Source organism: Triticum aestivum, chromosome 3D, assembly GCF_018294505.1.
Source record: "Triticum aestivum cultivar Chinese Spring chromosome 3D, IWGSC CS RefSeq v2.1, whole genome shotgun sequence".
Taxonomy (NCBI): Eukaryota; Viridiplantae; Streptophyta; class Magnoliopsida; order Poales; family Poaceae; genus Triticum; species Triticum aestivum.
This window is the reverse complement of record NC_057802.1, coordinates 592222290-592238669: the sequence shown is the minus strand read 5'-3', so window position 1 is coordinate 592238669 and position 16380 is coordinate 592222290. Positions and strand designations below refer to the sequence as shown.

General features: G+C 40.7%; 1 protein-coding gene across 1 annotated transcript; it reads right to left on the bottom strand.

Moving 5' to 3' along the window:
- Positions 1-12231: 12231 nt before the first annotated feature.
- LOC123075735 (bisdemethoxycurcumin synthase) lies at positions 12232-13534 on the bottom strand. Its single transcript, XM_044498271.1, has 2 exons — positions 13339-13534; positions 12232-13241 (listed from the first exon to the last, which is right to left on the bottom strand). Exons 1-2 carry the CDS (start codon positions 13532-13534, stop codon positions 12232-12234), a joined length of 1206 nt encoding a protein of 401 aa, XP_044354206.1.
- Between the last annotated feature and the right edge of the window lie 2846 nt (positions 13535-16380).

Here is a 16380-nt window from a genome sequence, read left to right as displayed (position 1 = left end):
GCAAACATGGCCACTTCCCTGCCTCTTTGTCACATTCTCTCTACTCTTCGTCCCTGTCTCTCTCCTCCCTCTCTCGAGAATGTATCATGTGCACCAAGTAAATTTGTGCACCCAATGCACCGGTGGATTCTGGACCTTTAGATGGCAAAGTAACGGGCCAGATTTTTGGTCAAAAGTTGGACTATGCCTTTTCTCATAGGCAACCACGCACTATGTACAAATTAACCCGCACTCACACACCCCCATCAGAAATCAGCACGTTTATTTTTTGGCCCAAACACAAAATGATTCATATATTTTGAACCGAATGTTCGATTTCAGATCCGTTTTGACTGTCATTTTTTTCTTTAGAAGATCTTCGAAATAAGATCAATATTGAATATGTTTGCAAAAATATCTTTTTTGCTTTTCTAAAACTTGACTCGAAACTTGATATACCAGAAGCATGTTGCACGCGAGACACTTGTGTTTGAGAGAGGCGGATGTTTCTCACCGGCAAATTACAAAACCTGTAAATGTTGTAGTCAAGTTTTGAGTTAAGTTCGAAAAGGCAAGAAATATTAATTTTCAAAAATATACCTAATATTAATCTTGATTCAAAGATCTCTCCAAAACAAAGAAGGCAGTCAAAACGGTTCCAAAATCAGATATTTCGTTTAAAATATATGACCCCTTTTTTGTTTGAAGCAAACAATTAAACACAGAGAGTTATTTTGAGGAGAGGGAGACGTGAGGTATGGGTTGATTTTTGATAAAATAAAAGGACTGTTATGCAACGTTTCAACAATCCATTTACCAACCTGATCATATCCCTTTGTTTTTTATCCAATGGCTCATATAGCAACGGAGCATTCGGTGCATGAATTGAGCTGGTGCACCTGATATGTTCTCTTCCTCTCTCACCAACGACATCGGTGACATCCAGAGTTGAGGAATATGTTCTCCCTTAGAAAATATTTTTTAGAATATTTCACTCACTTCTAATTATTGTATATGATAATGTATTCATAAGATGTGTAGGCATGAACATTAAACTATGATTAAAAAACAGAAAGTAATCGGTAGCAAGATCCAGCAGCCATTAACAACGGCAACAGCAAAAATAATTCCCACCGAGAGCTATCTCCTTCCTTATCCACACAGTGCTGCTCATCACCGATCTCCCAGCAGCGCTGCTCTTCTCAGCAGCCATTAACAACGGGGAAAAGCTATCCCTCAACCGGCGGATGTTTATGCACACGTCAATCTCCTCCGTGACCGTCGGATTTGATTTGAATCGAACGACTCAGAATTCTCTATCCTAGTACAGTTTTTGCAACTTGCTCATTGTTTCAATTGGTTTGACCGAAACAAATGATCTGTTGCAGACCGAACACTCACAACCAACAACCAAGCCGAGCGCCCCTGCCAGTAGGTCATTGCCGCCGAGCGTTGCCTGTAGGTGCCGCCGCCGGTAGTTCATCCCCGCCGAGCGCCGCCGCCTATAGGTCGTCGTCGCGAACGCATCCATGCCAGATCTCTGCCGCCAAACGCCTCCCGGCGACCGGATCAACGGATCCGACAGAATCCGCCACGCTGGCAGGGAGCACCATCAACCTCACCACCGTCCTAGTAACACCGGCGCTAGACACATCCACACCAGAATGCCTTACGTCCACGCACACTCCAAGTGAGCGGCGGTAGTGAAAGACTGCACGATGTGGCCAGAAATGTTGTTGCAATTTTTGTAGCAAGGGTCTTGTTACAGAAAATTAGATGCGGCGGGAGATGTGTTTTCATATTTTTGCAACAATGGTCTTGTTGCAGAAAATTAGAGAATAAGAGGTTTTGCAACAATGGACTTGTTGCAGAAAAAATTTAGAGAAAAGAAGGTTTCGCAACAAAGCTCTTGTTGCAAGAAATTAGAGAAAATAAGGTTTTGCAGCAAAGCTCTTGTTGCAGGAAATTACAGAAGCGGAGGTTTCACAACAAGAGTATTGTTGCAGGAAATTACAGAAGCAGAGATTTCGCAACAAAAGTATTGTTGCAGAAAATTAGAAAAGAGAAACCGAGGACTCGCGTGGGACAATCGAACGGCTTGCGAGGCGGCAGATCTTTTAAAAAGATCCGCCGGCCGACGCGTAGCACTCCCCAGCGCTGCCCCATATGTCCCGGACAACAAAGCTCTTCTCTTTTAAAATTAGAGAAGAGAAACCGAGGACTCTCCTGCGCGCGGCCCGTGCTCCAGCCAGCCCCCCTCCCCCACGTCCTGGTGCCGACGATGCCACTCACTCCCACCGGCGTCCGTCCTGCACAACGTGAGCTCCCGGCGCTCCCGTCCGGTGACCCTCTCTCTTCCTCTACTACGGGCGTCATCCTTCTTTCTCCTTTCAATCCATCCTTCATTCCATTACCTGAGTCGCTCCTTTCCGACTTTGAAGTTTCTTCAAGTCGTTCATTCCATTACGTTCCCTTTGCTGGCCTCTTTTTCCTTTTTTACCCTCTCATCACTCCTTAATACCCAGAAAAACCAAAGACGTATATAAATAGGATATATTGGATGCAAGGGGACGATGTGGGACTATTTAACAAGTAAATTGAGCTCACTTAAACCCGCAACATCATCTAATACCAACACTTATTTTTGCCTCCTGTCTCGTCAGGATAGGTGGGCTGGGCCAACCGGCCACAACACACGGGCGGGTGCCAGAAAAATCGCTGTGGCTCGAGTTGAGTTTTTTATTTTGAAGGACATTGAGGTTGGTTTTGAGACGGAGAGGGAAAATACATGTACGAACGATTGTACAAAGTTTTGACGTACGAACCAGACGGACGAAATTACAGGAGTAGAAGCGATAACCCGTTTATTATTAGATAAAGATAAAGACTAGGGGCCATGCATGCACGGACGCCCTTGCTAGTTAAATATGTTTTCTTAACGTACAGGGGCTCTGTACCTCGGTATGTACTTGCCCATGGTCCGTCTAATCTAAAAGAAAAGAAAGAGCATGCAGTGTGAGACGACTAAGAGGGCACGAGGAGAGGTACGAGACGTTTGACTGGTCGTCCGTCCGGGGTTGTTGCTTGCTCGACTGATGGAAGAGGAAAGAATAAAAGAGTCAAAAGATCACCTCCAATCTGCATGCATGCAATCATTTATGCATGGTGCATCCATCCATGATCTGGAGGGTAACAACAACTGTGCCACTAATTAATTTTTATTGCTTGAAAGTTGAAACTGTATGCATATGCTGACCATGGAGTGACATACATGCTGACCGGGAGAGTGACATATACGCGGCATGCACGAAGCGAGACGGGTTCGTCTACCGACCGGCTGGGATACTGATCGATCAGTGAGATGTTTTTTTTACTGTATTTTTTTTAAGAAAAGAAGGAGGACCCCCGGCCTGCATCTGGACGATGCATGCAGCCACTTTATTAATTATTCACACAAGATCTTACAAAGTCATACAACAGTAAGACTAAAGCCACCGTTTACGCAACTTCTGTCGCTACTCCTATCCAGTTGATGAAGGGATGCTGATAGTCTGGGCCTAATACCAAACAGACCTCGCAGTCAAACCTAACATCTAAGACCTGAGGTCCCAACCAGGACGCCTGCCGGGTATGGGGACGTCGATCAGGTTTATATATGTTTGGTAAAATTTTCTCGTCTATGTGACTAGCAAAATATGAGATATACGCTACAAAAAGTGGGTAGGGCATTTGGGTGTTTCAAACTGCACACATGCACGCTGACCAGGAGTAACTAAGATGAAAGGGATATAATAAATACTAATATGAACTAAAACCGCAACACTTATTTCAGGTCGGAGAGTACATTAAAATTGAGAAGAGCTCCCAAAGAAATACTCCAATTAGGGGATCATATATAGGCCGAAACTACGAACCTAGTGAATATAGTACCGAGAAAGACATCATACCCTACTTTATAGATAAAGCTAAATCATAACACAACCATGCCGAGAAACGGATGTCCACATGAAGCAGCAAGGTTTAAAAAAAACCCATAAATAGTGTGTGCTGGGGTCAACAGCAAAACCAGAATCTAGTGGATATATATAATACTAGTTGAGAAAATCACATGGTCATGGGAGGGTTTACTTAACCAATCTGATGTGCTTTAAGCTGGTGGCGTCCATCTGGACCACACCATCTTGGCAAGTTTCTTTTCCACGTGAAGTATCCTATCTAGCTGTTACAATACTATAGCTCCCACAACATTGTCGTGTACTGTTTCCAGTAGCAAAGCTCTTCGTCTTATGCATAATGAATAGTCAAGTATGATGGTCTTATTATAAATGAGTTTTTGGATGGTGATTGGTAGGAACCAAGCGATATTTACTATTACTCGTTAACATAGGATAGTTGACCTTAGGATGAACTGGCATAGCATGCACATGTATCCCAAATCATGAACAGCTTCCAAGTATATTCAATGTACTGATATGGCTTATTATGTTGCTAGACCTTGATGATGAACTTCTGACTGTATCAACTTCGAGGAGCAGGCAGAACCAAACCGATCCTTTCTGGCCTTATGAGTTTGACATATCTAGGCTATATAATTTCAATATTTCCCCTGTAACTTTGAGACATTGTCGTGTTTCAGGCAATATTTGTAACAAAGGGCATCTTTATTGGACATTTGTATCCCACTTATGTCTTTGTGCACTGAATCGAAGCTTCTGTGCCCAGTGTGTACGCTATATTGTTGTCTCCATGTCGCTCACCTTCACGCTCCCGAGGTGCCGGTGGAGGTTCACTTGTGCAAGTCGGACCTTGTGGTAGCGGTCGAGCGATTCCTTCTCGACCTTGACCTCGGTGGAGACAAACTTGTTCTCGATCTCAACCTTGAAGCGGGCCGTGCCGGATTCCAGAGCACTGACACGGTCCACGATCAGGTGGACGAGTGGATCCGTCTCCTCGAGTCAGGCGATGTGCTCCTCGAGCTCCGCGAGACGCTGGTCGATGGCATGGGAGGCGCTGTTATGGTGGCGCCGGCGGAGGGACGAGCCGGTGAGAGGGGAGCGGGTAGCAGCGGCGAGGCGCATGATGGCGGATGCCATGGTGAAACAAACCCTAAGTCTAACCTAAATGATTTACCATAATCTGAGCGTAGGGGGATGGATCGAAATATATGTCTGGGTCTACCGGACCGACTGGGCCGTCCCAATCCTTGGGCCCTTTTCTTTCTTTCCTTTTTGCAAGCAACAACACACAGAATAAGGGAAAATCCTATATGACGCACATTGCGTCAAGTTGTCCAGCATTCGCACACAGGGTCACGAGCTAGTGTTGAAAATGGGCCAGCCCGCTCAGCGCTTCAGCGATCCCGGTTTTTTATTTCCAGTTTTGGGCACCTTCTGGAACTAAGTTTTTTTTGTTTCTATTTTTTGACCTGCTTTCTTTTTCCTTCTATCTATCTCCGTTTTAATGCTTCCTTTTATTTTTATTTTACTATTGGTTTTCATTTTTTTCACTTTTGGATTTTTTTTAAGTTCATGTTTTTCAAAAATTGTTCACATATGTAAAAAAATGTTTGTGTTTCCAATTTTTTTTCACCTTTTCAATTATGGTCAGGAGTTTCAATAAATGTTCAGATTTTCAAAAAATATTTGCATTTATAAAACGTTTTCCCATTTTCAGAATTATTTGCCAATTTCAAAAATGTTCTAAAAAATATTTCGATTATAAAAATTATTCATGTTTCAAGATTTTGTTAAGAGTTTAAAAAATGTATCCATTTTAAAATAATAGTCATATAGTATTCAGAGAAATGTTTGTATTTTTAGAAAATGTTTGAATTTTTCAAAGTTTGTTCGCAATTTTTGAAAAGTGTGTGTGATTAATAAAACATTCATTTTTTAAAAAAATATGGGTTTTTATAAACATGAGCAATTTTTTAAATCCGACACAGTTTTCCAGAAAAATGAAGAATTTATGAAGTTTTCTAACATTTTTTAAATATGAACAATTTCTGAAAACACGGTAATTTTTTGAAATTTGCGAACAATTTTTGTGAACACAAACATTTTATTGAATTTGTGTACAAATTTCAGGATCAGGAACATATGTTGGAATTCTGAACGAGATTCTCAAAAACATGAAAAGAAAAAAAGGAAAAAAAGAAAAAGAAAATGTTCGGATGTGCGCTGTGTTTGGTTCTTACACTTGCGCACTGTGTAATCACTAGCGCTCGTTAACTATGCTAGCTAGCACGACAAGCTCCATTGATGTGGTCTGATGTTTGATTTTTTTTTTGCAAATTTATATTCTCTATGGTGCTCGATGGGTCCTCCATACACATCTGCTCGCTTCGCTCGTGCACCAGTGGGCCGTCCCAGTCGAACTGCCTGTGCATTTGTCTGACAGCCTGCCACAATAAGCAAAAGAAGGGTCTATCTAAAAAAAGGGAACATGGATGGGCCAAGCCTTAGAATTTTGCCTTTTTCTTTTGTTCTGTGCATCTTCGAACATGAACAAAATGAGTCAAATGGTGATGCTCACAATCTAGCTACAACTGCCACATATCTTGACATTCACATGCATGTTTGGTTTGTTAACCCAGATAATCTATCTATCCCTTTATTAGTAAAACAATAAAGCTCGGCCATTGCGCTCAAAAAAGAAGAAGAGTCTATCAGGAAAAAAGACGAGAGGAAACATGTTCAGTAAGCTCCTGAGGTACCCCGAATCAACAACTTGACCCCTAAAAATAAACAAGCCACCCAAAAGAGTGACCCTGCAGGGCTGCAAAGAGCTCCTGCCCGAGCTTGCTTGTGAAGATCTCCTTGTCCCGGGCAGTAAAAACTCAATGGATTTGGGAGGCCTATTGCAATGTTACCACTCGGTCCGACACTTTCTTTGCCACTATAGCTGTAGTGTAGGATGCCTCAATGGAAGAAGAAAATGAGCATACTTCGTGTAGTATCAATCCACCACAACCTTGTAGTTGCAAGAGCCTGACGGTGGAATCCTCTCGACAATGTCCATGGCGATGCCCTGCTTGGACCAAGAGGAATAGGCGTCGGCCGGAACAGAGTGCTCATCGTGCTTAGCGCGCTGGCAGGTGTCACATTGGTAGAAAAAGTCCTCTACATCTTGTTTCAGTCCGGGCCACTCAAGGAGCACTTGATGCGCTAATCAGTGGCATGAATGCCCGAGTGGCCTTGCACAACGCTACTATGCAATCCTGTGGTCAATTTAGTGGGCAGGCCGGTGTTATATCCCACCCAAACTCGGCACAAGTACGCAACATATAGTACTACAAAGTATATAGTATAGGACATATCTAGCCAAGCAAACATTAGCAAGCTACAAAAGTGCATGCAAAGAGTTCATGGAGTACTACTCAGTAATCGCTTCAACTTATCTCCTGATATGCTTCCATCCTAGTTTTATATGCTTCATTACTTTTTCATAAACATACATGTACATTTTGCACACATGGTAGTAACTTTGCTTTCTTAGTGCAACGGAAATACAAGCTTCGAAGGTACTAGCTCTGTTTCTAAATATAAGACATTTTGGCAGCTTAAATTGAACTGCCTAAACGTCTTATATTTAGGAAGAGAAGGTGTATTTGTTATCTTTTGTTACTCCCAGGAGATGATTTACCACAACGTGTTAATTGCGCTACAAGCAGTACGTTGGTGCCGAGGTCATCAACAAGCCCACATGGTTCGTCGTCGACGCCATTGTTGTTGCTCGCAGCCATCCTCTAATCTACTAGATGTTCCTCCTTGGAAACATCCAACCACATGGCGGTTCCCCATGTTCAAGCTTGTAGCAATCCTAGCAAGCGTGCTTATATAGTCTCGCTGATGTGTCCCCCGTGCCCGCGCCACGCTATTGTGGTGGACCACAGTGGCGGTATCGGCACAACCTAACCATGTAACCTATTTGTGTTGTATATGGAACCAAATTCTGATCATCATTAGAAGCAAATACTATTTTCCTTTAGAAGCAATTCCATTCTCTGTTGGAAGCAATGTGATATATACAAATATTTGTTTCGTTGGAAGCTAACCCTATTATATTTTGGTAGGAATGTTGATAGAAATACATATATGTCACTTGGAAACAATAAAACGCTCCTACAAAACAATTCTTTGTTTGTTCGAAGCACATCTTTTCTAGTTTGGAAATGAAATACCAGATGGAAGCAGTGTTCGATCGTCTTTGAAGCAGTCTCCATCATCACAAGTGAAATGTTCATGTGGGAAGCAAAAAAAAAGTTGTACAGGATTAATGTACGCCACAATCAGTAACACAATTTTCTTCATATGGAAGCAACATTGTTAATTTTGGAGACAATTTTTTGCATAATATATGGAAATCATACAACATGGTGTGGAGTCTCATTTTCCTAGAGTTGTTATTAGGTTCCTTAAATCCAAAATTTACTTCCTAAAAAATTGGGACTGAACCAGGGAGCAATCAATAGCGTTTGTACAAGGAAGCACTCAAGTAACTAACGGAATAGCTGCACCAGATCGGACACCATCTTGCTTCTTATCCAACGGCGTAGGACTAGACTGATGGATGCATATTACCAGTAGTCTGATGGCTAGTGGATTCCGAAATATCTAGAGATCATGAGGCATGCCATCAACTAGAATGAGGATGTTGAGTTAATGCAACTGTTATAACTTAAGTCTAATAAGCGAGTTGACGACGTTGTGCACAAAGCTGTGTAGAGACCACAAGGGCAAGGACACAGTGTTGTCGCTATACGGTGGCGTTTATGATTGGTGTGCGATGGTATATTGTGACGTTTATGATTGGTGCGCGATGGTGTTTAACAATTATCGTGGGAAGTTAGGCACAAAAGCTAGGATCGAGAAGAAGCAAGTTATGTAGGAACATTAATTTTCAAGAAATAAAGGGATTGTTAAACTGGCATGTGGAGTTAATGGGCAACAATGGAAATCGTGATAAAATCTCAAGTTTAGGGTACATGGAGGAAACTGATATGTATTGCCCGTACAGACCTCTACAAGTGAATCCCTCACACGCACTTCAACACGGGCCAGCCTAGTAGCACTCGCTACAGACACTTTCCCTTAGCAGGTTTTATTGGGTATTGCTAGCGGTATTTCCTGGTTTTTTAAGGATGATGGTTTCACGAGGCTTCTGGAACCTTTCACACAGTTTGGAAAGATTCCAGAAGGCTTTTATTTTTTTATTCTATTTTCACTGTTTATGCAGATTATTTTTCTTTTCTTTTTCCATTTTCCTTTTTTTTATAATTTTCTAAAATTAATGTTTTTAAGTTTGCAAAAATTTGCACATATTTTTTCAATTCACAAATATTCATAATTCTCAAACATTTTCTATATTCATGACTATTTTAGAATTTGTAATGTTTTTCTCAAACTCACGAACATTTTTCCTAATCAGTTTTTTTTGGAAATTTATAATATTTTTTAAATCAGCAATGTTTTTTTTTCAAATCCACGATTCAAAATTGAAAAATGTATTAATCAGCATTTTAAAAAAATGCAAACATTTTTTATTTTTTAACCATTTTTTGGATTTACAAATGTGTTTCGAATTCCTAAACATTTTCTAAATTCATGAACATTTCTAAATTTTCCAATATATTTAAATTCATGTAGATTGTTTTCAAATTCATGAACGTTTTCTGAATTCACAAAAACTTTAAAGTCATAATAATTTCCAATTTTTGATGTTTTTACATTCCGTGAACATTTTTTAAATTCATTATGTTTATCTTATAATTCATGAAGATTTTTTGAATTGCGATGACATTTTATATTTGCGAACATTTTTCAAATTCATGAGAATTTTATAAAACTCACATTGTTTTGGGTTCACATTATTTTTATTATTCATATTTTTAATTATTTTTGAAAATATTTAATTCAAATTAAACAGAATGCATAGAGAATTAAATAAATAATAACTAGACACAAATCATGAAAAAACTGGACAAAATCAACTCTAGACTGGTAGCGGAAGCACGTCTGAAAAATTGGGTGAAGAGCGGCGGTAGGCTACCGAGCTGGCCAACGGTCACGCTACAGGTGACTGCTCTGTACCTCTCCTATTGGGCGATACACTGGTTGGTGATGATACATTCGTCAAGCTGGAACTCATTTAAATGTGCAGTACTGAATACATGTGTACATGTTTTGTTTTGGTTGGATATTGAATGTTCATTTGTGTGGATAGGACATGAGTAGGGTTACTTGATAAGCAAAATAGTAGAATGTTCCTGAGCTCTGCTGTATCTACTTTCTAAAATGTTGAGAGAAACACGTTTGTAAGTTTTGAAAAAAATATGACAACATTGAGGCACATATGTGTTGGCTAGGAACTTAAGCATGTAAATGTTTGTAAAATAATATGACTATTTGCCCCTAGTTTTATATTACAAACAAATAAAATATATAGAAGAAAAACATGATAGCCAATTTTACATATTGTGATCGGAAATAGCTAATGGCTCTCGGGTTCCATTGCACCTGAGTTTGATTTTTTTTTTAAATATATCGAAAAGAGTAAAACAAATCTGAAACTTTTTGTAGCAAACATGACTTAGTGGAATACTCACTTGAATTTTTTTGCGAAGGAGTGACTACCGTGGTATTCTAGACGAATAAAAAACAAATCAATACTATATAAAAGTTACTATTCACATTTTTGGACTTGCAATTTGTTTTTGTTTTTTTGTCGAGCATACCACAAGAGTCATTCCGATCTGCGAAACTTTTCTACTTTAGCTATATTTTTCAGTCAGCTGACTTTTGATTTTATGGTCAGTCGATTTTCTATTCGTTGGATGTGTTTTGAGATATGTGCTGTTTTTTTTTTCTGTTTAGTTCTGTTGTTGGGTTGGGTTGTGTGGATCCGATTGACCCCTATTTTGGGTCAGTCGAATTGCTTCTTGGGCTTGTTTTTGTTCTTCTGGGTCGTGTTTTTCTTTTTTCCTTTTCTTTATTGGTTATTTTTTCTTTTTGTGGGTTTTTGGCTGAGTCTAAGTATATACATACAATATAATATGTGCCAAAATTTCATGATTATATGATTATTTTTGTATATTAAGATAAAGTGCAAATTCGGTGCAAAGTTGTGCACATTTTCTTAGTTTTTCTCTTCTTAAAGGAAATACCAACGCCACTAATTCATTCCTTTTTAGAAAAAATCATTATTTTGATATTGTTTGTCTTTACTTCATTACTTTAAGGTTAATACCAATGCCACTATTCATTTGTTCTAGATTTTGTTTTTGCAAAAGTTCCACTTTTATATGCTTATTCTTGCATATTTTTAAACATCGCAATTTTTATGTATATTTCATGCAAATTTTGTCAGTGTTTGTTTTAGATTCTTTTTCCCATTTTCTTTGTTCTTAAATGGTAATACCAATGCCACCTATTCATTCTTTCTTTTGTGGGTATTTTGCTTTATTTTTTATTCTAAGTTTTTTGTTCCTATGTGTTTTTTCCTTTTCCTTTTTTCCTTTTATTGGTTATTTTTTGTTTTTTGTGGGTTTTAGCTTTTGTTTTTTGTTTTTTTGTTGAGTTTTCTTTTTTCTTTATGCGTATTTTTGGATGTTGAGTGTGATGCACACAAGTACTACATGTATACATTATATTAGAGTATGGAAATTTCACTACAATATGTTTCTTCGTACATATTATAAAAAGTGCAATTTTTGTACTAATCTTGACAAATTTTTAGTTTTAAGTTTTTATTTTACTTTGTCTCTTATTTAAGGGTAATACAATGACACTAATTCATTCCTTCTTTGAAACTTATTTTATATACCTCCAAATTTGTATTTGCTTTTTTTTGTTTACATACATACGTCGATGGGGAGTATATATATGGAGTTGTCTTCTGTCTATGCATGCATCTGTAAACAGCAATTAAGTTGCTTTGGCATTGACGCGACAACATGCAGGAGAATGGTCGTTGCATGAATCAGCTCTTACGGCTGCGGCGTTACTCATCCAATGGTTACCGCCCAAAGAATCATAAACATGCAAAAAGTGACTGACTCAAGTATTATGTTCAGTCGATTGATGTCCAGTCGCTCCCAAACTTTTCACCCGAGTATTCAGCTAGGCCATGTTTGAGCTTTTTTATTGTGATGCCCTAGAGAGAAAGTTCTACAATTTGAACGTTTGTAATTGAACTTGTTTATTTTAGTTGCAAATTATATATCACAGAAGTAGCTTATGAATCGGAGGATGGTCAATTTTTGCTGTGCAGGTTGCTGGCCACTGCATGCAGCACCATGGTCTCAACTGTAAACCCCGGTCCAAATCCCATCATCACACCCCACTCACCCCGCTCTCCGTCCTCCTCCATCCGCATCCGTTGCTCGTCGAGCACGAAGATCAACGTGGCACCAAGCATGTTCCCGTAGTCTCTCAGCACAGTCCGGCTCGCGGCCAGCTTCCCGGGATCCAGCCGGAGAGCCCCGTCGATGTGATCTATTATTCCACGGATGCCAGGGTGCACCACAAAGAACATATCGTTCCATTTGGTGCCATCGCTCATGATTCCAAACGGCTGGAAAGCATCCATGAGACACTGCTCGATGTGCTGTGCCGCTAGAGGAATGAGCTCCCTGGTGAAGATGTGGCCGTCGAGGCCGGCTTCGGTGAGCTGCATGTTGAGCACGCCGTCGGTTGCTGGTATCGTGGTCTGCGAGGCCGATACCATCTCGAAGAGCGTGTGCTCCACGGGGTGCACGGCGTCAGCGCCGACGATGACCGCGCCGGCGCCATCGCCGAAGGCTGCCTGGCTGATGAGCTTGTGTGGGTACGCCTCCTCGGGGCCGCGGAAGTTGATGACCGTGAGCTCGACGCAGGCCACAAGCACGCGCGCCCCGCGGTTATTCTCGGCCAGGTCCTTGGCGAGGCGCAGGGAGGCGGCACCGGTGGAACAACCGTTGAGGTTGAGCATCGTCCGGCATACGGACGCGCGGAGGCCGAGGAGAGAGGCCAGCCGGAGGTCGACGCCCGGGGCGTGCGCGCCGGAGTTGGTGCTGACGATGAGGTGGGTGATGTCGGTGGCTGGACGGCCCCACTCGGCTATGGCCTTGGCTGCAGCTGACGCCGCCAGCTCCGGTGCGGCAGCAGCGGCGATGGATAGCCGCGTGTCCAGGGACGGCTTGTCGTGGCAGAGGAATTCAGGGTGGGCGTCCAGCAGCTCCTCCGTGTGGTGGAAGTAGCGCTTCTCCGTTGATGTCATCTCGCCTATACAAAACAAGTTTGGACCCCATCATGGGTAGGTATGTAAATTATATGTACTACTCTCTACTCCTACTACTATATTTGCATGCTTTCTGCTTACAGAAGGTCTTGAGTTGTTTTTTGAGGTCAGTGAGGTGTTGGCTCTTGGTGACTCGGAAGTAGTAGTCCGGGTACTCCTCCTGGGACACGCAGTTGGCCGGGTTCGCCGTGCCGATGGCGAGAACGGCTGCAGGCCCATCCGCACGCTGTGAGCGCCGTATCTCGCGCACCGACGACAGGGTGTTGCTGCTGCCCATGGTCTCGGAGCCTAGAAACAGAATTGTTTGAGAGAGTATAGAGTATGTATGTCAGTATGAGCCTCACCGAGGGTGGAATATATAGGCTAAAAAAATCAGTTACTGTACAAGTTAACTAGGCTCATTTGAGAAAGAAAGTAGAAAGATGCAAAGCAACCGAGCAAGAACATACGCGGGAATACCTAATTAAGGAGAGAGCACTCAGTGAGACGATGGATGAGAGGGAGGAAACTGATTCGATCGAGGTTGTTTGTTCTAACCGATGAGAATGATTGAACAACAAGGTGGCATATATTTATAAGGACGGGAGCCGATCGAGCAGGACAGAGATGACTATAGATGGGAACAGACCGGAGAAGCCGAGATGCTATGGGAGTCACCTATAAAGAAAAACCATGGTCAAACATCTAGCCAAATAACACAACTGGATAGAACAAAATTAAATCATAACATTGTAACCGTTAAGAAATTAACACCATGTGAAGCATAATGTTCAACAACATACTAAATCACAATATTTTGGATATTAGCCAATAACTGTGAATTTAGCAAAGTAACAGAATTTACAGCGATGGCACATGTCACAAACTAAGACCTAACACAAAATGTAACAAGTAAAAATGAATGCATAACAAGGTATAGATATGCATATGACATGCACATATGGGCTAGGGCAATTACATGTATAGATCGGCTAGGACATACACACATAGATCTGCTAGACACGATAGTGGAAGATGGGCTAGACAAGCACATGAAGACGGGCTTGTTAAATCACACACAAATGGCATAAAAGGGAGGACCAATAATTCTCTCTCTCTCTCTCTCTCTCTCTCTCTCTCTCTCTCTCTCCTGTGCTGACCAATCCAATCGATAGAGAATATAATGAATTGAAATGTCATCTCTGATGTGGTCCTCCCATCAGACCGCCACATGTCAACGCAATAAACTAGTTGTTCAACATGGAAACTGATTGAGATATGACTTTATTTTTTGGTGCCCCACATATACAAAGATTGTCTGAGATATCGATGTTGCACCTCAGGTAGTTCCAAAAAAAACATCGTGGTTCGAAATATGTTGCATCTCTAGCGGACAATTTAGAAGAACCGCCAGAAATGCTATCAAATCTACACATTGTTTCATTGAGGCCCACCTCTACTGGCTTTTCTTGCCACACCGATTGAGATAAGGGAATACTTAGATGGTACGTTCGATAGGCCAGAGATGTGCGGTAGTATATGCAATGTTCCACCCTAGTGTGTTTTCCTTGGTGAAACTTCTTATAAAAATGTGGTATTATCTGCTTACTTGTGTTAGAATCCTCATAAGTTTCATCCAATAGAACTTGCACTTTTTAGAAAAAAATCATTTAGCTCCTTTACGACTTGACCTTCTCAAAATTAAATAAGAAAATATCTGCGCTTCGTAGATAAAGAGTATACACCGATCGCAGTAAGCCATTGCCAGTTTGCTACTGACTCGGAGCTCAATAGCCATACAAACTAATATTATGATCTTTTTTCTTGAGAGATGTTACATGGAAGTGGTTATATTAGTTTGTTGTCGATTAGTGGATGAATTTTGTTTTGTTTGAGTTAACTATTTTGTTATTTTTTGCTCGAGAACTTTTAGGGTGGGAAGTAGATCTAAGCGTGTGCACGAACCATCACTGCCACCAACTCATGTTCAATAAATAGTAATGATAGTGTTGACACACAATTATTCTATGTCAAGCATACCACGAGGATATATCACAACTGGAATGCTGTTTATAGATCCATTTCATGCCTCTCGCTTTTTCAACAACATGAACAAAGATATGACATCATCCTAAACAACTAAAATTGAATTAATGCATACCAAACGGTTTCCTTGGTTTACCTATTTAGGATGTGCTCTATTGTAAATGGTCTGGGCAAACCCTTTGCGATAGAATGTTGTTTTTGAATTCCTCAACACTAGCGTTACAATCTCTATATTTGTTTCCAATGAAAGATGAGTGTTTTTTTAAGAGAAAAGACCTTTCGTCATTCTAAGAACGCGCTTGATAAGTTGACAGTCTCAACTGAACCATACGTCCACAATACACCCAATTGATAGTTTCCAATTTCTTTGTTAATATTATGAAGAATATACTATGCAGTTGAATATGCCCTTCAATATTAAGAAAGTTTTCTAATTTGGCAAGTACTACAGATTCATTGGCTGACAAAGTCTTTCTGGTATTCATGTAGAGACAAAAAGGATACAAAAGTCAGAAGCAAGAATCTTCACCAAGGTGAGGTACAACTACTTACTTAATTAGGACGACAACTTAGGTAGTCAGTCACATAGATGACCTTGCACACACTTGTATAGTAGTACAACACCACACCTATAACCTTCTAGCACATGCAAGCAATGACTTACCTAGTCAGGCACATATGTTGATTGTGTTGTTATTAAGTTTATTCACGCTAGTATTGTAGTACATCACCACAACTATAACCTTCTAGCAGATGCCTCCACATTCCATATCACCACATGGAAAGCCTCCACATCATCAAGAACATGCAAGCCTTCCACATCATCTGAAGCTAGAAGGCCACGAGCTACTACGATATGCAGGCACCCTCTATATATACAACGAGAATTTGGAGCTCATTTTTCTTATATATTTTAAATATCAGTTTTGTCAAATTTACACAGCCTCCACATCACTAAGTACATGTCAAATCCTCTACATTATAAATTTGAAGTTTTTATTTTTCGGCAATAAAAGATATCACCAATGCTAGAAGGTCACAAGACACTACAACGTGCAAGTCACCATATAACGCTAGTGTGTGTGTGTGTGTGTGTGT